The sequence below is a fragment of the Rhinolophus sinicus genome, linkage group LG05 (assembly GCF_036562045.2).
Source record: "Rhinolophus sinicus isolate RSC01 linkage group LG05, ASM3656204v1, whole genome shotgun sequence".
NCBI classification, from domain to species: domain Eukaryota; kingdom Metazoa; phylum Chordata; class Mammalia; order Chiroptera; family Rhinolophidae; genus Rhinolophus; species Rhinolophus sinicus.
The window spans coordinates 75947340-75973380 of NC_133755.1; the positions used below are offsets into that span (position 1 = coordinate 75947340).

The 26041-nt window shown below is 53.4% G+C and overlaps 1 protein-coding gene across 2 annotated transcripts; it reads right to left on the bottom strand.

Moving 5' to 3' along the window:
* Window positions 1-783: 783 nt before the first annotated feature.
* SNRNP200 (small nuclear ribonucleoprotein U5 subunit 200) lies at window positions 784-25255 on the bottom strand. 2 transcript variants are annotated; one of them, XM_074332525.1, is made up of 43 exons: window positions 25096-25255; window positions 24498-24661; window positions 23448-23619; window positions 22714-22906; window positions 22197-22252; window positions 20829-20927; window positions 20334-20486; window positions 20135-20234; window positions 19614-19750; window positions 18958-19041; window positions 18698-18871; window positions 18287-18424; window positions 17896-18051; window positions 17231-17401; window positions 13889-14082; window positions 13581-13704; window positions 12373-12522; window positions 12048-12158; window positions 11451-11582; window positions 11102-11290; window positions 10590-10787; window positions 10038-10190; window positions 9840-9920; window positions 9484-9567; window positions 8744-8850; window positions 8327-8445; window positions 7935-8089; window positions 7632-7821; window positions 7330-7503; window positions 6390-6550; window positions 5854-6081; window positions 5374-5565; window positions 5107-5285; window positions 4836-4987; window positions 3992-4100; window positions 3170-3278; window positions 2572-2761; window positions 2330-2494; window positions 2096-2217; window positions 1739-1882; window positions 1467-1643; window positions 1043-1203; window positions 784-962 (listed from the first exon to the last, which is right to left on the bottom strand). In XM_074332525.1, exons 1-43 carry the CDS (start codon window positions 25138-25140, stop codon window positions 854-856), a joined length of 6201 nt encoding a protein of 2066 aa, XP_074188626.1. In that variant the 5' UTR covers window positions 25141-25255; the 3' UTR covers window positions 784-853. The 2 variants fall into 2 exon arrangements, with proteins under 2 accessions (XP_074188626.1, XP_074188627.1); XM_074332526.1 differs by lacking the exons at window positions 20334-20486; window positions 20829-20927; window positions 22197-22252; ... (2 more) ...; window positions 24498-24661; window positions 25096-25255 and having other exon boundaries at window positions 20062-20188.
* Window positions 25256-26041: the final 786 nt, after the last annotated feature.

Here is a 26041-nt window from a genome sequence, read left to right on the forward strand (position 1 = left end):
ATGGCTCTCGGCATCAGTGTGCCAAGATCTGGGCCAGCGGCTGCGTCCTCACCCCTCCTGGGCAGGAGAGGGGGCGCTGCAGATCTGAGGAACCTCTGCCCAGGGATCTGTCCTGTCCTTGCAGCTCAGTGTTAGTTCCCGCAGTGGTGCTGACACCTGGGTAGCAGCAGGGACCAGGGTTCCTGACACAAGAGAAGCTGCCGACACCTCCCTCCTCCACACCAGCCGACTAAAGAGCAACTTGTCCTCTGCTAGTCTTCATTCTAAGCAAGTTCAGTGGTTAAAATCTTTTTAGCCAAGGACCCAAGGTTAGAGAAAGGGAACAATTTGGAATCACTGCAAAGACAATGGTTGATACAACTAAGATCTTAAAACTGTCAAAAGGTATCTCAAATGAACTCAGTTTTTAAGTAGCATGTGGACTCATCTGTTGGCTCCGGCTCATATCCTCGTCCCAAAGCACCTGTCCCATGTAGTGCTTGCCACTGCACCCAAGGTCCCTCTATCACAGCCTGAGTGTGGAGAGCCTGCCCGCAGAGAGGATCCGAACTGGGCCTTGCCTCTGTCAAGACCCCCGTGCTGGCCAGTCCTCCATCAGAAAGCCCAAGTAGTCCATGTCAGAGCATGCCTTCCTCGGAGTGCGTTCAACTAGTTTGTAAAATTAAGTATTACACATGGTGTATCTAGTTTCTGCCAGACTTTCTTTCTTGTGGTAAAAGTCAGGCAACTGAGAGCACAGTAAGTGGCGGTGAGAAAGGAGAGAGAAGAAACAGCTAGGAGAGCCCCGCACTATGCTACAGCCACGGTGATGCACCGTGTACTGACTCTTGCCATGAAGGCCTCCAGCAGACACTCAGAAAAGGCAGCTAGCAGGACATACCTGTGGAAAGAGAGGCGCGATCACGGGCCCTGTCACTTCCTCCTCTCGTTCCAGCTGCACCAGAACCACGACCGGCCCGCCACTGGAGGACAAAACCAGGAGCACCTCAGCACCATGGCAGCAGGGACCCGGGACAAGGAACCGAGCAGCCCTCTGGCTCACCTGCGGATGGCGTCCTTATCCACCACCTCGTAGGACAGCTCAATGTTAGGGTAGCGGTTACAGAAGCGCGCCACGTCCGCCATTTGGCTGTCGGACAGCTGCAGCAGCGCATTCCGCTCCTCATCCTCCATCTCCATGATGTCGAAAACACTCTCGACTCCCTGCAGTGGGCATTCGGGGTTAGGGGGAGAAGACACGCTCATAGCCAACGAAATGGGTTCCAAGAAGCTGTCAGTCCCCATTCTGCAATCACTACTGAGCAGGCTTAAGAGCACCGCCCTCGATTGCCAGGTGCGACCTCTATCTAGCATGTCAGTGCAACACCTTCAGAGGAACCAGACCCAGAGCCTGCCCCCAGCGACACCTGCCCCCAGCACCCACCCCAGTCCAGGACCCTCAGCTCTCAGGCGCAGCCCCAGCTCACCTTGTCTGTGCAACGTTTGATGTGCTCTGAGGTGAAGTGCGGCAGTTGTTTCAGGTATGAGTCCTTGGACCACATGGCCTGGGTGACCATCTGGGCCAGCTCCATGGCTGCCAGAGCAGGGCTGAGCCAGCCATTGCTGGAGAGGACATCCACACAGGCCTGGATGAGCCGGATCGCCTGAGCGGGGAGGAGTGTGACAGCAGGTGCGGTTGGGGCTGCTCCCTCACAGGCCTGCAGCCCCGCAGCCCGCGCCCGCACTGCGGCCCCCCTACCTTGCTAAGGATCTCCTCTGTGTCGGACTGCAGCTCGGCGCTCAGCTGCATGCGGGACAGGTGAGCCTGCAGGAGCAGGTTGGTCTTGATGTGTGGGTCATTGAACTTGGGGTTGTTCAGCTTGTGGGGGACCTTCTGAGCCAGCTGGAGAGAAGAAAAATAGCTGGTGACGAACAGGTGACCCAGCCTGAGATCAACTCTTGGGCCAAAGCCCCACCTGTCCCAGGCTCGCAACCCTTCAGAACTAGGGGTGAGGGGAGGGTATATCTGGGTGAAGGGTGTACAGGTGCTTCAGAGACAGGCTCTGCATGCTCGGGTGCACAGGCCGCCCTGTGGACACGCTCCACGCGGCCGTACCTGCCGCAGCAGGCTGTCCTCGTGGTGCCGCAGGGGGATGTTCTCGTACTCAGCCGCGTTGGAAATGATCTCGATGAGGCCCCGCACCTTGGTCTTGGCGTTCAGGGACATGCTGAAGAGCTCTGGCAGAAACACGGCCAGTTGGGAGGTGCACTCGTGGCCCGGGCCCCCCACCCCCATCACAGCTCCTCGGGGGCCACACCCACACGCACGGCCACGCCACCGGCCCCTCACCGATAGTGGTGTAGTTGATGTAATAGTAGGCAGCAATCATGCCCAGGTTCAGAGGCGCCACGTCCATCTCGTCCTCTATGCTGATGCACTTGGACTGCTCCAGGTCACTCAGCGTCTGCTCCACCAGCTCTGACAGGTGGTCAGACAGGTGACGGTGGGAGATGCCTGTGAAGGTGAGCGGTCAGTGGGGAGTCACAGGGAGAGGGCCAGCTACGGCTGTGGAAGCCACGAGGTCCACTGACCCTGTAAGTTGTAGTAATTGGGGTTCTGTGTCATGCGGCGGTACAGAAAGGTCCACGTGAGGTAGTCCACAGCATCCTGCTTGTTCTCAATGGTCTTGGTGACAATCTCAGCATTGAAGTGGTCATGCATACAGTGGTCCAGGTGAGACTCTACTGGCAATGGCTCATATAAGAACTTTTTGAAGAAATCCTAGGAATCAGGAAGGGGAAGTAGGAACAGTCAGTGACAACACGGTTTCAAAGAAGGGCCAAGGGCAAGCTTGTGTGACAGACGCAGCTAATACTGAAATTGGGGAGAGCAGCTGTGGACAAGGTGAGCGGGGTCTGGGCCTGGAATGCTGGGTGTGTCTGTGCCACTGGCATCACCGGCTCTTGTTACAGTGGGACATGCTGAGCAGTGCCTGAGGGAAGATGGAACCAGCCAGAGAGCGAAAACCTCTCCCATGGAGTCCAGAGCAGCAACAAAAGCAAAAGGCTACCAAATTTCCTGCGGCAGAGGCTTATTAAAGCAACGTGGAAAATAAAAGCAGAAGTTGACAGAACAGAAAACAAGACCTCCACTTAAGATGAAAGCGTGTGTTCCGAGGCTGGGACTGACCTTCTTGGAGCCCTGGCACATGATGACGCAGCGCCCCTCATCGTCCTGCAGAGGGCGGTTGGCGTGCCCCACCATCTGCAGCACGTCATAGATGGGGTAGTCCACATACCTGGAGACGGAAGAAGGCAGGGGTGTGAGCACCGGGCCACACTCAGGAGCTCAGCTCCCCGAGGTCAGGGCGATGCGCCATGGGGCGACATGGGCACATCACAGCAAACGGTGTGTGTTCTGGTGCCGATGCACCATCTCACTCAGCTACCGGCCACTGCAGTTTGCAGGGTCCCTAACCCAGAACTAAAAGCCCATCTAATGCCAAAAGCAAGATCGCTCCTAATAAAGGAGCACATGTATAAGTCAAGCTGCCACACTTAACAACTGTGTACTTCCTGAGTTATCAAGTCACCTGACTTCATTTCAAATCTACAAGCAGGTTCAGACATTAAAAATAGGCCTATAAAAATAAAACTCACTTCAAAAATAACCTGCATTTTGAGAAAAAATTATTGAGTTAAATTATTCGAGCTTTTTCTGCAAAAGATCAAATCTACTTTTTGCAATCACAAGGCTGTGTGCTCTGGACCAAGTCACTTTCCCAGTCTACAAAACAAACAGGGTAACTACATGCTCGGAGGTTCCTTCTGGCCGCCAGACGCCCGGTTCCCCGCTGCTGAAACATGGCAGACAGACAACTAGGAAGCTCGTGTGCGCCTAGGTCAAGGCTGAAAACTGTCCCCGCCCCGAACACCTGCTTGCTGGGTCTGCAGGTGTCACGTTCATTTTAAGAGAGGGGCTCCCGCTCGGGCCGAGCGCAGCTGGACTCACGCGTGGATCTTGCCATTGTAGTATTGTGTGTCCATGATGATTACCAGGTGGGCAGCCACACTCATGCCCCAGCAGAGACTCCGAGAAGCTACCACCACCTGGATGGCCCCTGGGGGTGAGGAGAGGAGGAGACTGAGTGCAGGGCTCCCTGGCTGACGCAGGGGCTGACCTGCTTGCAGAACGCAGAGCAAAGCCTGCTGGAAACAAGGTCTGATATGACAGGGTGAACGCAGTACTGTGTGAGGTGGCCCATCTGCCGTCGCCCTGCTTGGGTGACTGTCCCGGAGGCACCAAGGGGACCCTGGAACAGAATCCCCAGCCCAGCGGAGGCTAGAAACTGGCCCTGCTGACTGGGAAGTGCCAACGCAGCCCATGAAAGCAAACTCAAGCTCAGAGTGTGCCCCAAACCAGACAGAATCCAGGGTCAAACTGACAGGAAGTGCTTCTGACAGGACCATCTCCACTGCCGAAATGATAACTGTGAAATGCTACAGGGCAGTAAGGGACGGACACACAGACCCCTAGGGAGATCACAGTTGTCTCGTTGGCACATCTCAGGTCTATGACCCTGGCAGGTCTGGTACCTGTGGAAAACCAGGGTAGGGGCTGAAGGACTGGTCCAGAAAAGCAGGTTATGAAATGATACGGCCTCGCATGCCCACCTGCCTTCTCATTAGCAAGTGGGGGGAGCACTTGTCCTGCCGCATGAGGTTACTCAGACGAGGTAGTACATCCCACCATCGGAAAAGCGCTCTGATGTGGACCAGTGCGCCGTGGAGGACAGCGCCAAGCCCGTTATCACAGCACGCGACAGCACAGGGATCGTGCTGGGCCAGGTTCTTACCTGAGCTGAAAAGCTGCTCCACCAGGCGCCGCTCCATGGCGCTGAGCCCCTCGTGTAGGTAGCCCACGCCATTTAACAGCGTCTCCTTGAGCGTGCTGTCACTCAGCTTCTCCAAGTACGGGATCAGATCTTTCTCGGTGCAGTGTAAGAACCTGGGCAACACAGCACCAACTCAGCTCAGAGCGTTCCAGTGGCCGCCCAGCCCCGAGCCACAGGGGGCCCACCCTCCAAACACCCGACGCCCCATGCCCAGAGGCCTGGCGCCTCCCACCTCTGCCGCTGGATGTCCGCCGCACACGTGGTGAGGATGTCAATGGCAGTGAGGCGGGTCTGCTTGCGAGACGGCACGAAGACGATGACGGGCTTCTTGGGCGAGTGCTTGGTGATAGCATGGTACACAGGCTTGGCCATGGACAGCAGGCGTGTCTGCGTGTGACTGATGTTGAAGCCCTGGGGACCATGGGAGAAAGAGAGACGGAGGTCACAAGACCCACTTGTGTGGAAAGGAGGCCACGAGGGACCAGAGGGCGGGCCCCACCTGGATGTGCAGCTCCAAGGGCACAGGGCGCACGTTCGGGTGGAAGTTGAACGTGGAGGTAGCACTGCACCCCAGCCAGTGGGCCACATCCTTGGCGTTTGACAGCGAGGAGCTAAGCGCCACAATCCGGATGGGCCGCTCAATCTGGGAGGAGATGTAGCGCATCCGGGAGCAGATCACTTCCAAGACAGGCTGGGAGAGAGGGAGGGGCAGAGTCACCACGGCCCAGGCGCCACCTCGGCCCCACGCCCCGGAGGTACTCTCCCGGCCCCCCCTCAGGTTCAGGGCTCCCGTCTCTGGCTCCACCTCCTCCATGGCAGCCAATCTCCACTAAGAGTACCACAAAGTGTCTCACATCGTCCCTTGGGAACAAGGTGACGAGCCGAGTCCTCCCAGAGAAGCTCCTCGTGTCTGGCCTCAGACCCACTCACAAGGCCCAACGCCAAGGTCACTGGGCCCATGCTGTGCGTGCAGCCGTACCCCATTCTCGCCCCCGATGAGGTGGACCTCGTCCACCACGAAAAGGCTGATGTTCTGGACGTTCTTGCGCTGCTTCCAGCGCCGGGACAGGATGTCCCACTTCTCGGGGGTGCTGATGATGACGCTGCCTTTGCCCAGGAGCTTCAGGTCTGTGCTGGTCTCGCCCGTCAGCAGCACCACCTTCTTGCTCAGCCTGTCCTGGAACTTCTCGTACCAGTCCATGTACACCTGGCGGGCAGGGAGGGAAGGCAGGTGTCGGTGGGCCAGGCAGCGCCCCCCAAAGTGTGACAAACACTGAAAAGCCAGGGACTGGCTGGTCTGCAGGTCTCAAGCTACTGTTCCCCCACCCCCCACACAAACCCTCAGGGATGAGGGCTTCTCTTTAGTTCCCAAACTGAGGGAGTGACTGAGAAACAGCAAACAGTCCTGCCTCGAGTGACCCTGCAAATCAAACCCAGGCTTCAGAAACACCGGACCTGGGCTCAGATGGAAATGGCCTCCTCATGGGAAGACCCAGGTGACACCGCGCCGTGTACCTGCTCTGCCAGCGCTTCCATGGGGGTGATGTAGACACAGCGCCCCTCGGAGTTCTGCAACAGCATCCGCAGGATGGCGAACTCGGCGCAGATGGTCTTCCCACTGCCCGTGGGGGCCCCCACAAACACGTTGTCATCACTGTTGTACACGGTGTTGAACACTGCGGACCGATGGAGCGGTGTGAAACTGAGGACACACTCAGAGCGCTCCTCAGACAGCAGGGGCAGGCCAGCCGCCGGCGTGGATGCCCCCAATCAGGGCCAACAGCCTGCAGGCCGCCCCACTGGTGCCCTCACAGTCTCCCTCCCCCACAGAAGGAAAGAGCAAGAGTTCTTGTGGGACAACAAGAGAAGCAAAGGAGCCCAAGTCGTCTCCTCTGCTGGTCTTCTCAGGGCGCAGGACACAGAGCAAAGGGCCCTGGCTCCGTCTCTCTGCTCCGATGCTCCATCTCCTAGGAAGCATCTAATGTGGGAACGGAAGAGCCGAACCCCGGCATCGAGATGGGGTGAAAGTCCAAGTCCCATTTATTAGCTGCTTCAACTGGGTGCCGCTGCCTCAGTTTCCCCCTCTATCAAATGGAACACTGACAGCCATATCTCACGTGGTAAATCCCATGGGGCTGGTGAAAGGAACAGACGGGAAACGCCCAAGATGCCCTCAGCCCACAGCACTCAGAACACAGGCGTGCTCTGCGCTCCCCGAGGTGATGGGGGGGCCTTGTCCACTCTGCTCAACGACACATGGCCCTCCTTGGTGAGCTGCACCAAGTGGTAAACTGCCCATGAACAAGGGTGTGTGAGACAGGAAGTGCCTGGGGCGCTCAGCCAGTGGGCACTGAGGGGCTGCCACGCCTGCCGGGACCTGAGCACTCCCTCCCTGACCCCAGTGACCTTACAAGGCCTCCAGGGGCTCTGACGGCCCAGGACCCGACACACCCACCTTGGGTCTGGATGGGGTTGAAGAAAGGAAATTTATCCTGGTAAAGGCTCTCGAAGGCGCTGTTTCTCAGGGCAGACACGGGTAAGGGCTGCAGGTCCAGCAGCTCGGTGGGTGGCGGGTACTTCTCGGGCAGGATCAAGTGGCGGAAGGAGACGGGTAGCTGCGTCTCACAAGCTGCCAGAAGAAAGCGGGTGGTAGGAGGCAGTCCTCTTGACCTGAGGGCCCCTCTGCGCACACGGGAACCCTCCCTCCAACAAGGTCAGGCTCACAACTGCCCTGGGGGGGCATGCAAGGACACTCACAGAGCCAGCGGTCAGACACCACACGGATGAAGTACTGAGGGGGCAGCGGCTCAAAGACGGGCACGAAGAACGTGATGAGGTGCTCGTCCTGGGCATACTTGGCCTTGAGCAAGAAGTACTCATGGTGCAGAATCACCTCACTGTCCACGTCCTCCACCAGGATCCAGAATGCCTCTGACGAACCATGGACCTGCCAGCACGGAAGGCAGGCAGGGGACCGTGAGCCAGCAGGGGCACATGGCCGTCCAGCCCAGCTCTCCCCAGGCTACCTGGGGCCAGGGCCTCTGCCCAGCACACCCTTACCTTTTCGTCCCACTGGAAGTCCGGCGTGATGGTCAGCTCCACCTTCAGGGTGGAGCGCGTGATGGGCTGCAGATGCACCGACAGCTCCAGCTTGGGGAACAGGTGGACGTACTTGTGGATGGTCTTGCCCATCTTCGGCATACGGATGAGCTCGCCTGAGAGGACACAGCGCACAGGGGCTGCGGCAGCTGCCAGGCACATCTGCACACTGGGAGCCAGCGGGGCAGGCCCTTCCCCACCTTCTGGGTGGAGCCCAGGAGTCCCAGCCCAAGACTGGCCTAGGACTTCAGTGGGCCGGGAGGGGCGGCCGGGATGTCAGGGCACAAGGTCTGGGAAATGCCGTGTGACGGCCTGAGACTGGGCTGCAGGGTCAAGGACAGCTTCCCACGTACCGATCTCATTATGATTCAGGTCATACAGACGCTCAAAGGGGAAGTTTTTCTTCTCAATCTTCTTCACTACTTCCTCAGGGAGTTTCCGGAACTGGCGCAGAGGACACATGGACTGCCACCTACCCAGGTAAGAAACAAAACTGTGACTCCCTCGTGCAAGGCTTGTAACAAACTGCCCTCATTATGGTTCCCGAGAGATTAACTATGACCACGCAAGTCATTCAACACCGTGCCAGCAGTGGGGACTGAGGGTCAAGCCTCATCCCCTTTGTGCCCCCCCCCAGGGTGCATGCCCCCCAGGTGCATGTCCCGTCTCGTGCATCAGGACCAGCAGTCAGGTGCACTCTGTCTTTCCCACCACCCTCGGCCTTGGGACCCCGATCACGGTGATCAGCTGCCAGCTCCCCAGGCCCTCACATGCGTTTGTCGATCATCTTGCAAAGGTTCAGGGTTTTGTCTGTAAGCTGCGCCCAACCTCGGTTCAGGACAATTTCAAAGATGGCCCGCATCAACCGGCCTGCCGACTGGGCAAAGACAAAGCAATGCCTGTTACGTCCCCACTGTCCCCAGACTTAATGGAGTCACTCCACACATGGCTCAACAGCCTCACTCATGCAACCAGCCTCAGCAGTTCTGTAACAAAGCCCCCTGTAATTACTCTTCTCCTCTATGTAGAAGGTGCTTGCTGGATGCAGGCTAGTAGAAAAGGCAGCCCGAGCATCCGTGCATTTTAACCTAACGCTCATTGCATGATTTTAAAGCTTTTGTCTCATTTAGCATTTAAGGCTCTAGCAAGAGTAAGGGTGCTACTGACTTGCGCTTACAGGTAAAGACAGAGTAGCCAATAAAGCCTCTTGCCAGTTCTGGATTCCTTTGTGAGCCCAGGCGCCAGTGGGCAGCCATCCTCTAGGCAAGCAGACGCTGTGTCTCGTGGATCTCCCTATGGAGCCCCACCCTGCACTCTCTCTTAGGCCTTGCCTTTCCCACATGCTCAAGAGCAGTGAAACGGGTGGGACCAACATGCACCAACCAGTGAGCCAACCAGGGCAAAGCTCAGCGGCTCCTCCCCTCACCAGTGTCCGGCCTCTCCAAGCCGCACAACGCACAAGGAAGCCAACTGCTGAGGCCCCTTCTCCCGGCAGCACTACTGTCCTCACCTGTGTGACATACACCATGTCAGCCATCAGTGCAAAGCCCTCCAATTTCAGCTGCGAGATGAAGGCTTGGAGAAGCACATTGATCTGGAAAAAGGTCAGCCAGAAGGAGGACAATCGTTGAAGAGCCCGAGGAAATGAATCACACGTCTGCTCTTGGCACACATGCCAATATAAGACCTTCTACAGCTCTTGACTTACAGACGTGAAGTAACTGTTACTCCACGTGACAAGAACACACGAGGAGGATGCTGGGAGAACCGAGCAGGTAACACAGCACAAACCCCACGCAAGGTCCCCCTTTAAGAAGGTCTGGAAAACCGCCTGACCCTCTCCCTGAGCAGAGGAGACGGGCTCACCTTCGCACTGGGCTCCTCGATGCTCTCCTTTACAGGGATGGGCACCCTCTCCAGCAGCTTCTGCAGCTCCAGCTTCTCCTCCTGCCATGAGAAGGAAAAAAGTCAAGGCCAAGGTGGGCAGCCGAGGACAGACCCCGTCTGGCGAGCTGGCGGCGAGCACCCGATCCCTGTCCCCACACGAGATATGAGAGGACTGACCTCTCTGACAGTGATGTTCTTGAACTCGGAGGACAACGAGAAGACTCGGAAGAGCTCGATCTCACTCAGGGTGGGCTTCAGCAGCTGGTTGTAGGTCTGCACCGTGTCGTTGGTGATGTAGTAATGGCTGGCTATCCGGCCCAGCTCTGTCACCTAAGGAAGGAAGACTCAGTCCGGCGTGGGCATTCACAGGCCGCAACCTCTCACCGTGGACAACACGTGCCCCTGGGTGGATACCCCGTAGGGCGAGTGCCTGGCCCGAGCACACGGAGAAAGGTGGCACAATAATCTGACCCACAGTGAACAGACACCCACATGGAAAAGACAGCAGAACTAGCACCTTTATTCAAGCTACAGAAAGGCGGCCCCATCAGGCTTTATCGTACCGTTTCAGGAGTCCCTAGGTTCAGACGGCACCACACAGCCCCACCTGTCTTTCTACTGTTCCCAGCAATGGACACGAGGCAGGGCTCAAATCGGGAGTGTGAGCTCCAGAAGTCTCCTGGACTACGACTCGCTGAGACCTTCGCCTCCATCCCTCAGCCCACTCACCTGGAAGTTGCCTGTCTTCTTGTCATACTTGACCAGGTTGTTCTTATCCAGCATCAAGGCAGCAGTGTGAACCAAATCCAGTCGGCGCTGGTCCAGCAGGGGGTCTCCCTTGAGGTCATCGTGAGAGATGCCATAGAGGGTTGGGGACCGGAGCATTCGGATGTACAGATAGGCATAGCCCAGCCAGTTCACCGCGTCCTACGAAACAGCGCGTGGTGTCAGCATACAGAACTGGTGTCCAAATGAGAAGCTCCCAGGATCACTGGACATTAGTTCCCAACCGTAAGAGTGACTATTATAGGTCTCCTGAATGTGTATTTCATTATGAAAAAACAGTCCTTTCTGAAATGTCAGCAAAGGGGAACTGTCTGCCATACCCTAGCAGCTGAGACTGCTCACACTGAGGTGTGGGGTGCAGGAGGGAGGACCCCAGATGCCGATGCCCCGCAGCACCAGACACAGCCCACTCCTGGTACCTGGCTCTCTGGAGAAGGCAGGAGGCGCCCCCCTACCTTTGCGTTCTGGACATTCCCCAGCACGATTTCCGCATTGAGCATGTCGGGCAGCTTGGACACCATCTGGCTCTCGATGGGAAGCTGCTGGTTGAGGAGCGACAGGTAGTACTGGAGCTCCCCATGAGACGTAATGAGTATGCCTTCACCCTTGGTGTCATACTGGGGTCTCCCAGCGCGTCCCAGCATCTGGGGCAGACAACAAAGCGACAGGGCTGTGGCCACAGGGCTGCTGGGTGGGACTCCAGGCTCCTGTCCAGGCCCTCGCCTTCTGCCAGCTCTCTGTACGGCATCCTCGCCTTCCACACACAGGGTCCTCCTCCCCACCGAGAACACACAGGATCAGTACCTGCAGGATGTCCAGTGCCCCCAGTTCTGTCCAACGCCCCTTCTCGGGGCTGTACACCTGGGTGCCTTTGATGATGACTGTATGTGCGGGGAGGTTCACACCCCAAGCCAGCGTTGCTGTGGACACCAAAACCTGAGGCAAAGCGAGGTGTAAGGAAAACAGATGTTTCCACCAGAGGGTCAGTGTCCCCTACTCCTCTAGGCAACCTGCCCCAGAGCTTCTGGCAGGAGTGTCGTGAGTCCCCTCCCTGTCACAGAATAAAGAGGAAGGGAGTCCTGGGGTCCTCACTTACTCAAGAATTAACCTTTCAAGGATGTAGGGCCACCTAAGAGGCAGAAGTGCAAACCTATACTAATCAACTTAGCGTCACCAGACAATGGAAAACAGGCTCTCCCGAGAGAGGAAGAGAACAAGGCATGACCTGGAGTCACTGCCACGCCTGCCGTGCTGTGCTTCTCAGGCACGTTCCTAAGTTCACATCCTCCCTGAGGCAGGTATGGGCGTGGGGAGAGGCGGCACCACCACTGTGCTCACCACAACCCTCTGCCCTGGGCACCTGGGCCAACCCACGGTGCCACCCACGCTCCGCCCCCTCACCTGAATGTGTTTATCCGCGAAGAGGTCCTCCACAAGCGTCCGGTCAACTCTGGTCATGCCCGCGTGATGGATGGCAAAGCCATAGGGCAGAAGGTCCTTCAGCTCCAGGTTCTGTGGGAGAGAAAACGAATGGGTGATGAGGGGAGCCTCCTGTGGGACCCTCCCAGACACCAGTTAACCTCTTCATAGGAGCTCCTGGCCCTTGCCACCTGCACATGATCAGCCTTCACTTGTGTGCAACATGGTGCCATCCCCAAGGACTGTCTGGACGACCTCGGGTCGAGCCGGTCCCAGGCACAGTGAGAGCCGGCCGGCCTGTCCTCACCTTGCACTGCTCAGCTTCCGTCCGAAGGACTTCTGTGGAGGCAGAGCCTTCTCTGAGGAACAGACCCAGAGTGTCCTTCTCGAGGCACATGTCCCGGATGGCCCTAGCCGTCTTCCCCGTCTCCTTTCGGGAATGGACGAACACCAGCACCTAAGTAGAGATCAGTCAGGAGACATGGCTCCCCCAGCCCTGCCACAGCCCGGGGTACCCACAGCAGGAGGCAGAGGAACCGAGGTCTGAAGAGGAGCGCCTACAGGCCCAGGAGCGTAAGCAGGGACGGCAAGACCCTAAGACAGTCACCCACGCAGCGCCATGCCAGTCCGGGACTGGGAAGCTAAACCAACTCTTGGCACCTTATCCTTATGTTCACATGCAATGCGGACGCAAATGCAGGCATCTCAAGAATTTGTGCTCAGGCACAAGATCCTAAGCCACCTGAAGAGTGTGTCTGAGAAATAACAGCTAGAATATTTATGAAACAATGGGCAATACCCTTTAGAAAAGGACTTAAGAAATAAGTCTCAGTATGAGACAAGCACTATTTTGTAGGTAATAAAGTCCTGCAAGTATTTAGTGCCAAGAAAAGAATGGCCTCTTCACCTAAATCCGTCTCATCTAAATGTAACACTAATTTTTAGCAGACAAAAAAATAAATACGTAATCTGTCACTTTTCCTTAGTTTCTGTCTTGGTTAACATGGCTAAACTCAGTTTTTGACTAAAAAATGGTATACTTTCTAGTAAAAGTACCCTTTCACTAGCTAACTTTCATCTTTATATTTACTGTTACACTTTTGGTATGAACCTCTCAAAACTTTTAGACAAGGGACCTTGGTAATGTAGATGGATAAACTGAATATTATGACTGATTTCTTTTTGGGGAGTTTTTAAGTTACAAATGCTATTTCTTTCATGGTTTATAAGACTGTTCAGGTTATATTTCATCTAGGCTGAGTTTTGGTAGCTGGTGGTTTTTGAGGAAATGGTCCATTTCTTCCAGGTTCTCAAATTTATGTGTAAAAAGTTGTTTAGAGTATTCCTTTACTATCCTTTCAATGGTTTCGGGTTCTGTATAATACCCCATTTCATTCCTGCTATTGGTGATTTGTATTGTGTCTTCTCTTTATCTTTGTTAACCTTGCCTGGTTTTTGGTAAAAAGAAATTTCAAAAGAACACATTTCACAAGTGATAAGAAACCATAGACAGACCTGATTTTTTCCAGCGTGTTCCATGATCTTCTCATAGACAATTTCATTCATGATCTGGAAACGCTTGATAGCTTTTTTCTCTGTGATGCCCACATAAGTCTGTTCCAGGGGCACTGGGCGAAAGCTGCAGGTTCAACAGTTAAGACAAATGAGGCCCAGAACACTGAGGAAATAAGGGGTCCTTTTCACTGCCCAGGAGCGGTATTCTCCTTTGGATGCATACCACATCAAAACCCAAGCAAACAGAGCACCTTTGGAAGGGGAAAGACAGCAAGGTCACCGGGTGACACATGTCCCCATCCCCACACCTGTTGTCGAAGTAGAAGAGGCCCTTGGCAGGGTCAACGCGCAGGAAGGTGGCCACATCCTCATAGTTGGGGAGGGTGGCACTAAGCCCGATGAGCCTGACATCCTCTTGAGTCATCTCAATGTTTCGGATGGCCCTAGCCACCAAAGCTTCCAAGACAGGACCTCTGTCGTCGTGGAGAAGGTGGATCTCATCCTAAGGAACGGGAGGGCAGCCACTGAGCTCGAGGACTAGAGGAGTGCAGCCCCTTTCCTGGGGGTGCTTGTGTTTTGTAGGTGCAGACTGAATATACCAAATAAAGAAAACAAGAGAAACCGAAGGAGACAACTCACCAGGAAGCACCCAGGAAGTAACAGGCTCTGCCCATGCTGCTTTGCTACAGCCCAGGGAAACGGAATGCTTTACGGCAAGAAAACCTGACACTGCAGCTGAGTTCTGAACTCCACTACTTACTGAAAATGAAGCTGCTGATCAGACCACATTTATATCAACTAGGGCTGCACCTCTGGGCAGGGACCCTCAGCAAGACTGGCAGACAGCAGGCACCCGATGGTGAGTTCACAGGGTCTAAGGAGTGCTTCTCCAATTTGGTGAGCAAACCCAGCAGCAGGGGATCTCATGACAATGCAAACTGCATTGCAGTAGCTGTGGGTGACCTGGGGTCTCTGCAATCCTACCCAAGACTCTGAGTGACTAGGCTCTAAAACGGGGTTGGCAAACTTGTTCTCAAAGGGCCAGGCAATGCGTTAGGCTGCGAGCCACAGTCCGTTACATGGCGCACAGAAGCAGCTGTAAACAATGTGTCCCAATAAACAAAACCCAGCCGGCGATGGCCAGCGCCTCCTCCCGAATGCCAAGCACCAACAGAGCGAGCACTCCTTTCCCTTTCCCACACAGCAGGGGCTGCCGACCCGTCACGGGCCTGCGTGCCCACTGCCTGTGTGGAGCGCATCCCGACCGCTCCGTAGGCCTCTGACGGACTGCTTCTTAAAAAGCCCTGGGAGGTTCTGGGAGGACTTACTAGTTCTTTTCGTTTCTCTGTTTACATTTACCTCACAAGAGTTCAGACGTCCCGGATCAAAACGGTGGTGTGAGGTGAGCCTCTGTAAAGCTCCCCTGGAATTTACAACTAATCGAACAACAATAACTCCACGAAGGACTCCCTGCACAGCAGACAGGCAAGACGAAGAGGCTCACTACTGAATTCAACTAAAGGTGGGCGAATCGCGCAAGCGGGGGAGGAGGGAAGGGAGAAGTGCAGAGTCAGAGCTGCGCAGACGCAGGACGCAGACCTCGCTCAGTGCGCCGAGCTCGCTGCTTCCCGGAACCACCGCAGCTGCGGGAGAGGGAAGAACTCGGACTGCTAGGGCTCCGCTTATGGCCCACAGGGCTGAGGGGACAGCATAAAACACGGCTGAACCCAACGCTCACGGCAGAGACCTCGGAGTAAAGACTGAGGGAAAAAGGCTGAAAACAGTGGTTTAAGCCCTCACTGCCAAGCAGAGAACGGAGCCTTAGGCACTGAGACTAGCCGCCCCCTCCCTCCCCTCCCAGAGCTCGCCCCGCCCCCACCTGCCTGGTGCTACAAGCGGAACAGTAGCTGTGTCGAATCAAAAGAACAGAATATTTGCTGTTCTGAGAACTGTGGACCACAGACACAGATTCGAAGCCCAACTGGTTCCAGCAGAGGGGAGGGAGCTGTGGAAGCAGGACGGGCTGTGGTGGTGGTCGCTGCCATTGCTCTGGGCTACCTCTGACAACTCACCCCGCCCCTGACCCCACCTATCTGGGCGGATCCCTGCAGGAGTAAACAGAACTGCTGAAACATACAGGTTCTGAATCTGGTGCAGGAAGAGCTTTGAAACTTCAAAAGCTCTCTGCATACCCACAGGGACACTGCACCCTGTGACCCAGGCGAACTATTAACAGAGGAGAAGCCTGTCTCCCAGGGAATCCCTCCATTGTGTGAGAAGCTGGAATAGTACAGAGAAAACATAGCACTACCGTGTGAGAGGAAAAAAAAGGCTGCAGTCGGAGAGAAAATAAAACATTCTACCAACACATACTGGAAAACAAAAGAAAGACCTCTTCCTATCAACCTGTTGCAGAAACAACTCCTGTAGAGGTCTAGGAAGAGAAATAATAAATCAGTGATTGTTATGAATAATCAAGGCAACAAGACAGATCAGAAAGTGAAAAGTCTCCAGAAAAGGAACTTGAAAATAGGGAAATATGTGACTTAAATGACAGAGAATTCAAGATTGCAGTTCTGAAAAAACTCAACGAGATACAAGAAAACACAGAAAGGCAGTTTAATGACCTCAGAAACACAATCAAAGAACATGAGCATTTTACAAAAGAGATTGAAATTTTAAAGAAGAACCAAATAGAATTTCTGGAGATTAAGAACTCAATAGAAGAAATTAAAAATGAAATAACCAGCTTAGGTACTAGAGTTGACCAGATGGAGGAAAGATCAGTGACATCGAAGATAGAAACAAGGAAATGACATGGATGGAAGAAGAAAGAGACTTGAGACTTAAAAGAAATGAAAGAACTCTACAAGAACTTTGTGACGCCATCAGAAAGAGCAATATAAGAATAATGGGCATACCAGGAGAAGAAAGAGAGAAGGGAACAGAGAATATATTCAAACAAATTGTCGATGAGAACTTCCCAAACTTGTGGAAACTGGCCCTCGAATCCAAGAAGCAAATAGAACACCTAATTACCTCAATCCCAACAGGCCTTCTCCAAGGCACATTGTATTGAAGCTGTCTAAAATCAACGACAAAGAAAGAATCCTCAAGGCAGCCAGGGAAAAGAAGACGGTAACCTACAAAGGAAAGCCCATTAGATTATCATCAGATTTTTCAGCAGAAACTCTACAAGCCAGGAGGGAATGGAACCAAATATTCAAACTATTGAAAGAGAGAAATTATGAGCCAAGAATAATATATCCAGCAAAGATATCCTTTAGATATGAAGGAGGAATAAAGACCTTTCCAGACATACAGAAGGCTGAGGGAATTTTCTAATACACGACCTGCACTACAAGAAATACTAAAGGAGGCTATTCGACCACCATCAACAGGGACAATTTGTGGCAACCAAAACATAAAAAGGGGGGGAGAGTAAGGCCTGCACCGGAATATGGGAATGGGGAAAGTAAGCGTGCTGAGAAAATGGAATACTCTAAGAGTTCAGACGTGAACAAAAATAAAAAGAGTAACACAGGAAACACTGTGCCTACGGGGGACTTGCAGGTAAGTGCAGATTCTCACGGAACAGTGACGGCAAAGCTAGAAGCCTGGCAGCTGTGCCCTCCCTGGCGCCCGCTCACCAGAATGATGAGCCGCACGAGCTGGGTGTAGGTGCGCTCCCCACCCTTGCGGGTGATGATGTCCCACTTCTCGGGGGTGCAGACGATGATCTGAGTGGCGCTGATCTCCTCCTTGCACAGCTGGTGGTCGCCGGTCAGCTCCGCAACAGTGATGCCGTACGTGGCCAGGCGCTGGGTGGGGAAAACGCACGTCAGGAGACAAGGCTTGCAGGGGCCATGGCACCACACCTTCTGCCTGAATGTCCGAGCACAAGGCACAGAAGTAGGTAGCCGCCCATTGGGAAACAGATCGACCATATAAACAAACCCAAGTTCACACTCGGGCAAATGAAGCAGAGGCTCCCTGCAAGCCCTGCACACCCAGGGGACAGTGCGTCAGGCAGATTCCAGGACCTCGACTGTTATCAACGCAACCACCTGGGGCTTCATAAATACTCCGACAATGCTCTTGAGACAACTGGAGAAAACTGCTACGGACAAGACGACAGAAAGACAGTAGTAAACCCTTGCAAAAGGCAGGACAGGTCTGGGACATGCCACTGGGCCTGGGTCAAGTTCCAACTTTGAAGTGGAGCGACCACCACCTGAGGCACTGCAGAGACGCCGCGATACAAGCAGTGCACAGCAGACCTGCTCCCACACTGCACGCTGCGCCAGCCGCTCACCTTTCCAAAGCTGCCCACCATCTCCTGCACCAGAGAGCGCATGGGAGCGATGTAGATAATCTTGAAGTCGTCCACGTTGATGGTGCCATCCATGTTGATGTGCTTCCCGATCTCTCGGAGCATGCACATCAGCGCCACATTGGTCTTCCCGGCGCCCTGAGACAGAGGCCACGGATGAGGCCTGCCCACCCGGGAATGCTCACCTGCCCTAACTCCTGTGGCCTTGTCACCAGAACAGGAAACAGATCACGTCCTGGGATTTATCCTACCACTGAACAGCTCTGCCACCAAAGAATGAAGAACTGGGGGTACGGTGGAGATGAACCATCTCAGCCCCCCGAAAATACACTCCCCCCCCCCCCCGGAAAGCAGCGGCCCAGGCAGTGCTTACGGTGGGGGCACACAGCAGCAGGTTCTCGTCGGTCTCCAGGGCGGCCCGGTAGAGCTTGCTCTGGATCCGGTTCAGTGTTTTGAAGCCCTCGAATCCGGCCTGGGCGTACTTGGGCAGCTTCTCCACTGGAAGCAGTTGCTGGAAGGAGGAAAGGCGTTCATATCACAGTGGCAACCCCGTGAGCACTGTTCTTGCAGGACAGCCAGCACTGTTTCCTGGGAATCTTCCTGCGTCACTCTCCACTGTAGGCCAAGCCAAAGGGATCAGTACTGAGCCCTGGGCTCAAAATCCCCAGGGGAAAGCTCTGCAGCAGCTTCCCCTGTCTCTGAGACAAGGCCACACTGTGGTGACTGGGGTGACATCCAAACCAGAAGGGAGGTGAGCTAGGAGAAACTGAGGCAGTTCACTCACTTCCTCTGAGCCAAAGGGCTTGGGCTTCAGAGCAGGCACATGCACCTCTTCATAACCCTTACGCTGGCGACGGAAGGATCCATCCGGAAGCTGACAGCGTTTATTGGCCATGAAGTGGCTCCCCTGGGTAAAAACCAGGTCCTCTAAGTCGAGAACCTGCCGCGGAGCCAGAGCCTGGGACAAGGAAAGACACACATGGGAAGTGAGTGAGCTGAGCCCAGGAGCTCCATCCGCCGCAGTCGTGGGGGCCTGACACCGACCTCTCCGCCCTGGTCCAGATCCATGGTTTCCAGGTCAGTGTCCATCCGGGACTGCCGCACTCGCTCCCTCCGGGACCGCTCCTCCTGAACGGGGAAAGAGAAACAGGCAATGATTAGTCACCATTCTAGTTCTTGTCCTTCTCCGTCCCTATGTAGCTAAGCTTGCCTCACAGGTGCTGACCAGTAAGACCCGAAACAGAAAGACAGCCCTTTTCATTCAGACACCTGCCACAGGGACCACCAGATGACGAAATCAGCAAACAGCTTAAAAGGGACAACGCACAATGCAGGGATTTCAAACAAGTCAACACCAAGGGTGCTCCCCAAGGCATGCAAGAGTGGGTTCTGTGTTCAGCAAACACGTGTTCTGTCCTCTACTTCAGGAAAACCCATGATTTACTGCGTAAAAAAACAGGAAAGGGCCCCTGGAGCTGGTGAGGACGGCAGGTCAGAGTCCTCCCAACCGCACCAAAGTGAACGTGTTCATTCTAATCTGTACACTGACAACCCTCAAAGAACTTAGAGAAAGTCTTTACTTCTTCAACCTCCTCGCTTAAGTAGGCATTTAGCTTTACGCTGCAACCTTCTAGCTGTTTCTTTCCAAAGCTAACCCTCCAGGCTCAGGAGTCACACAGACAGCCCAGCCCAGCCCTCACCCGGATCAGATCCTCCTTCTCGGTTTCGTGGAGCTGGTAGAGGAACTTCGAGAGCTCTGGGTCAGCTTCCATCTTCCCCATAATCCTCTCCTTTTCAGCTTCACTCTGTGCACTGGCCAGCAAAGTGCAGTACAAAACTGCCAACAGCAAAAGGAGAAAGGGAAGATGAGAAGGCAGGGGTGGGATAAAATCAACCTTCAACCTTGGGTAGAAAGAAAAATGAACGAAACGTGCTGAAGCTATGACGGCAGCAGTCTCCACCGCACACACGTGTGTGCACTGCCGAGGGCCCACTGTATACTCCATCATCCTGTGCTGACGCAGCCTACTCCGGGCACGCGCGTGCGCACTGCCGAGGGCCCACTGTATACTCCGTCATCACCCTGTGCTGACGCAGCCCACTCCGGGCATGCGGGTGTCTACTGCCGAGGGCCCACTGTATACTCACTCATCATCCTGTGCTGACGCAGCCCCCACTGGGCACGCGCGTGTGTACTGCCAAGGGCCCACTGTATACTCACTCATCATCCTGTGCTGACGCAGAACTTTGATAAAATCGAACGTGTTGAAACCCAGGAGCAGCACCAGCTGGTTCTCACACTCCCGGTCATCACTGGCCGTCTGCACAAAAGACAACAACAGGATTAAGGACACAGCCATCTGCTTCATACACTGTCACATCCAGCTATACGGCACACAATACCACGACCCTGGCCCTACCTTCAAGATCTCCAACACTTCATCTGCCTTCTTCTGCGACACGATGGCATCGTCGTAGAAGCGACTGAGCTGCCGTTGTAGCCAGAATGCATCAATGTCCCGAGGGTGCAGGTCTTTCTTCTTGGAGCTCATCAGTTCACCGGAGACGACGAGCTGCACAAGTAATCAGGCACTGAGCCCGTCACGTCCAACTGCATCTTGTCACCACGCAACACCGCTCTACTCGCCACCCATAGCCCACCTTCTTCTGAGAACTTTCCGGAGACAAAACTCAGCTACCCCGAATTCAGGAGCACACCAACCTAAGATGTCATCAACACAGGCCTTTGAAAGAGAGGGTGACTGACTAAAATCTTAAGAAAATCACGACGACACTAAGTGTTGATCGCGGCTCACACTATGAAAAGGGAGCTCAGGAAGTGACTTAACGGACAGGAAGTACCGCCCCAACAGGCCCTGGTCTCGCAGCAGTGAGCAGGCGCAGACTGTACTCACATTGGCCGAGAGGGTGCAGCGCACCACAGCCTCATCCCCTTCCATGTCGTCATCAGACGCCTCTTCTCGAACCTCTCCATACACATCTTCATCGCCTTCCTGTGGAAGAGCCCCCACCCCAGCTCGTGATACGGAGCTGACTCCCATCACCACAGCAGCTCTCCCAAGTCGCCGCGAGTTAGCTCATGTTCAGAGCGATAGCTTTGGGGCGACACCAACAGCTTATTGGGAGCAGGGTCAGCCTTGTCGAGTACATTTAATGTGGACCTCCCACTCCAGGTCCACGTGAGCTGCTTCTACCCTTTCTGCTCCGCACCTGAGGCTGCCGCGGGGTCAGTCTCTCATACACACCCGATCAATACATGAAATAAAGAGCTGGCAGCTAGCAGAAGAGAAGAGCGAAGCAGAAGCATCTTGGGTCCAGCAGTGTGGACAACACTCAGCTTGCTCACCACCATCTTTACTCACACACTGCTTCACACTGCATTAGGGACGCAGTGGTCATGTTAAAAGCAGGCACTTAACAATAAGCATTCGTTAAATGAATGAATGCTACAAGCAAAGTATTCTTTGTTGCTATGTAAAATCATAAAATCCTATTAACTGTGCTAGAAGAAGGGACTCAGCAATCACCTATTTCACTCATCTCATTTGATAGACGGTGAAACTGAGGCAAAATGACCTGCCCAAGACATAGGACCAAAATCCAGATCGCGTGGCTCCAAGCTTGGTGCTCTCTCCTCTGACCCTCCTACTTGCCTCTTTTTCCTGTCCAGCACATGATATTCCAAGGCCGGCATTTTATCTTTCTAGAGCCAAACTCACCGCTCAAAACTCTAAAGCAACTTTGCAAAGATTTCCCAGAGCCCCCCATTCCCGTTTACTTATATTCAAGAAATCACAATTAGATGGTAAACCTCAGTGGCTGCTGCAACTGTTACTTAAACAACCACGTACAAAATGTGCTCGGGCTCTTGGGCAAATGTGCATTCTTCTGAAACTGGCTGCAGGACACAGTACTGATCAGTGGGAAATTATTACAGGGAGGTTAAAATGCAGTGAAATGTGACAGCACACTCCCTCGGTGAAGGTATACACTGTACTTACCTTCTTTCTTTTTGCCGATGCATTTGTTTTATTTCAAATTATGTAAGTTTACATTTATAAGTTTAATTTGCTTTTTAAAACCTAAAAATGACAACACCAGTTTTTTAGCAAAATAATATACATGCCCACGTCTGACACCCATTCGACACCACAAAATTTATCTGGCTTCAGCTGGGGGCTTCCTTACACTAGTCGTGGTCCCCTTGCCTCAACAATTTCAAAAACCAAGAATAAGCTGTGTCGGTTTGCTTCATCACTTACCTCCTCATCAGACTCAAACTGTACGTTCACTCCGTATGTCTCATCAATGTTGTCATCTGAAACAACAAGGGGTTAGAAGGGACAGTGAACAGATAGCGAGAGGAAGCACCGTGGAGCTCATTTCCTCCCCAGTTGCCTGACTTCCCTCTCAGGACAGATGGCAGGTCTAAGGACTCACTTTACAATGGACATAGAGAGCCACCTGTACTGCCAGCAGCGAGGCCCTCCCCACCTGCCAAAGCTGGGTTAAGGCCCTGCTCTGCTTGCTCAACCACTTGAGCTCCCCAGGCTCTGCCCAGATTTTCTCCCATGTTCTATACAACAAAAAGATCCAGAGTAAGAAATGGCTGCAGTGATCTAGGGATTCTGGTGTCCAGCAATAGTAACTATTCAAGAAACACCACAGGTTATGGGAACTCACTGACACATTCAGCTGTTTTAACGACTGGAGCTAGATCACGTTTAGGGGTTAACAAGCAGCCAGTTAATGTGATCAGGACATAAAGAGTTCAGTTACCCATGTTCTGGATTTCCTTGTCTCCACCGTAGTCTGTGATCTTTTTGCCCAAGTTCACTAGCACGTGGTATCTGGTATCATCTGTCTGACCCAGAAGCAGGTCAACCTCCTTTCTCCTTTCCTTGTCACGAAGCTTTTCATTCTTTAGGACAGCCAGAACTTCATCAGCTGCCCCACAAAGAATATCACGTGGCTGGTGGCAAAACCAACCCAACAAACATTTAGAACAATGACAGGCAGAACATCACCACCCAGCTTTATGTGACAACAGGATGTAAGGAGTCATACCTGTTTAAACCCTGCATTCCGGGTTCTGATCATATTCATTAATGGTAATGAAAAATGCCACCAAACTCACACAATTGAAGTAAGACCCCTGTTTTAAAAATGATTAGGTAGGTGGTCTTAGAAAGGAGAGGACATGGCTTCCACTATCGTCTGCCACATTTCTCCAGGTGGTATAGGCACTCCATAGTCTTCCACTAGCCTGCCAAACTTCTGGAATTCTCTATCTTTGCCTCCTCTAGCACCCACCTGACCAGAGCCTCAGACTCATAATGGTCCCTAACCACACGAGAAGCGCTGTCTCATATAAAGTAAGTGCTCAGGAAACATCAGCCACCTCTGCAAATTGGCACAGCCCACAGAGGAATATCCACAGGCAAGGTTCTCTGGCACCCAGGTGTGAGTCCCTCCCTCTCCAAAACCATGGCTTCACCCCGGGGCTGTCTCACCTGGTCCCCAAGGGCAGCCTGGATGAAGCTGAGCAGCACCTCGTAGGTTTCCCGGGTCTCTTTGGTTTTGGGCTTGTAGATGATGCCCACCATTTCGTCGATGCCCTCAGAGAGCAGCGTGTACCCCTTCATCTTGTTGATGTCGTGCCGGTCCTCGTCACGCTTCCTTCGCCTGGCAGACACAGTGATGGTGAATGAACAGGCAGAACCTTCCCCTCAGAGGCAACACTAAGAAAGCCCACCCTACTTCTCAGCTTCTTGGCACACAGGTAACATCAACGTGACTGCACGTCAGCACAATTCCCATTTGGCCTTAGTCACTTGCAGGTGTGTTTCTTTACGGGAACACAGCAACAAAAAGGGAATCCTCTCATTCTCCCAGTAGATTCACTGAATATCACGGTGAGACATCCTCCTCATTCATTTACAAAAAACAAAGCCACCTTTTTATTTTGTATGACAATATCGTGCAATTGGATTTTGAATAGTTTTTCACCCCTCAGACACATTTTCTTTTTTAAGCCAGAGAAAATGAAGCGCCAAAAGAATCTATTGCCATTGATTCCCAATAAATTATAACAAAAAAGGAAAAGAACTATACCCCCCCCCAAAAAAAAAAGTGAAAAAAACCCATGTTTCGTTCCATGGCTGCTTAAACATTAGTCTATAACAACAAAAGTAGAAAATGGGCAACAGCAGAGGAAAAAAATAGGACTGTGAAATCCGTAATGGAAAAAAAAAAAAAAAAGAGTTACTGTGACAAGGGAATAGCAAGAGTCTTAAAGACATCATGAAGAAAATTAAGATCTCTCTATGGACCAGAAACACGTATGTTAGAAAAAGGTCTAAACGTTGTTTTCCACTTCAGGTACATTTGTTGAGGACAAAGAACCTTCTAACCTTCTAATGTTGTTTTTATCTTCACAGAGTTGTTTCACTGCTATTGATGTCTCATCTTACACCCAGCATTTCAGCAAAAAAAAGCTGTTCAAATGCTCAAGGAAAGAGATTTTGGTTCTGAAGGAAAACCATTTTCCCCTTGGTACTCACTTGGCTCTTCTTTCCTCCTGCATCTGTGGTTTGGTCCGTTGAGCCTTATCTCCCATCCGGGTGCCCTCCAACTTCCCAACCAGGGACAGCACCTCTCCTGTGGGTTCATCCCGGCGAGTCCGGTCGATGAGAGAGCGGTCAGCTTGGAGGACAAGATTCGAGTTCTGAAAAGATCACAGTATTATGGAAGGTCTGACAGGAGCAGGGCCAATTCCTATGTCACAGGGATGCCAGAGGATGATAAAGGAAGTAAAAACCGGAGCAAGCAGGTGCTGACAATCACTAGTCAGAAAAAGATGTTTTCCTCCAGACCAACTAGTTGTATCCTACAATTGCGCATGAGTAAAGGGCAATAAAATCAGTTAACCCATCCTGCTCCTAACAATGCCCATAGTAACCCACACCAGGGACAGTGTTGGGAATGTTGGGGTGGCATCTGGAAGGGGGCGGATATGCTGTTGACCGGACAGGGACCCCGGATCCGATCTCCTCTCCTCTTTCGCGGTTTTCCTGCAGGCCTTCAGACAAACTACCTTCCTCCGCCTCTCGCTCCCCAAAGGGCTCCCGAGCCCGAAGTCCTCCCCGAGCCCATACGCACCGCCTTGTACTCGTACTGCAGGCTACGGGCGGTCACATCCGCCATGGCCGCGGCCGCTCCGGGGTCTCAGCGCTGCGCTACTCCTTACCACACACCACGAAACGCGCCTCTCCGCGCTCCCGACGGGCCGGAACGACGCAGGAGAGACGCACGGGAAACGGAGAGAAACCAGCTCTTTTCCGCTTCCGGGTCGCGCGCCGGAAGTGCAGGTGGGGCGCATCTCCGCGGGCGCGCGCCGCTTCCTCGCGGCCTTCTGGGTGGGGCCGGAGAATTCCGGTCCCGGAATCCCGAGACCCTCCGACTCTCGTTCCGGGTACCTCCTGCCACTTCGGTCTCACAGCCCATACTCTTCCTCTACCTCGGGCTCCGGCCTCGAGCATCAAAGGCTCTTCACTTCCTGACGAAACGTATACCTGCTTAGCCCCCTCGTTCCAACCCCAGCGCTTTTCCAGCCGCTCCTGACAGTGGCATCTGTCCTGTGTGCTATGCAGGCTGGAAGGAGCTAATTAGCTCCAGTTCCTGCTGAGGAAACTGAGGCACCCAGCGAGTAATTTATAATAACTTGCGGGCGTGCGCGCGCGCGCCTGTGTGAGTGACTGATATCCTCCTTCGGGTTTCCTGTCCACAGAAGTACTATTCATAACAGCCTACTGAGGCATGTCCTGGGAACTGCTAAGAGCTCAGTTTAGCTGAGCGCCGGGCAAATGGAACCATGGGATATAATTTGGATAGATACAATTTAGAATCTCTTGGGGGGAAAAATGCCACCGTTAAGAGTTTTTACTTTAGCCTAGGAGACAGTAGGAAGCCATAGCAGGTTTCTGGTTTGGGGTTTTTTGTTTTTTTGCAACTTTACATCAAGTGTTTGATTAGAGGCGCCAACATTTAGATTGAGCAAAAACTTAACTATCATGTGGCAAGCATTTGCAAAGTACCACTTTGGCAT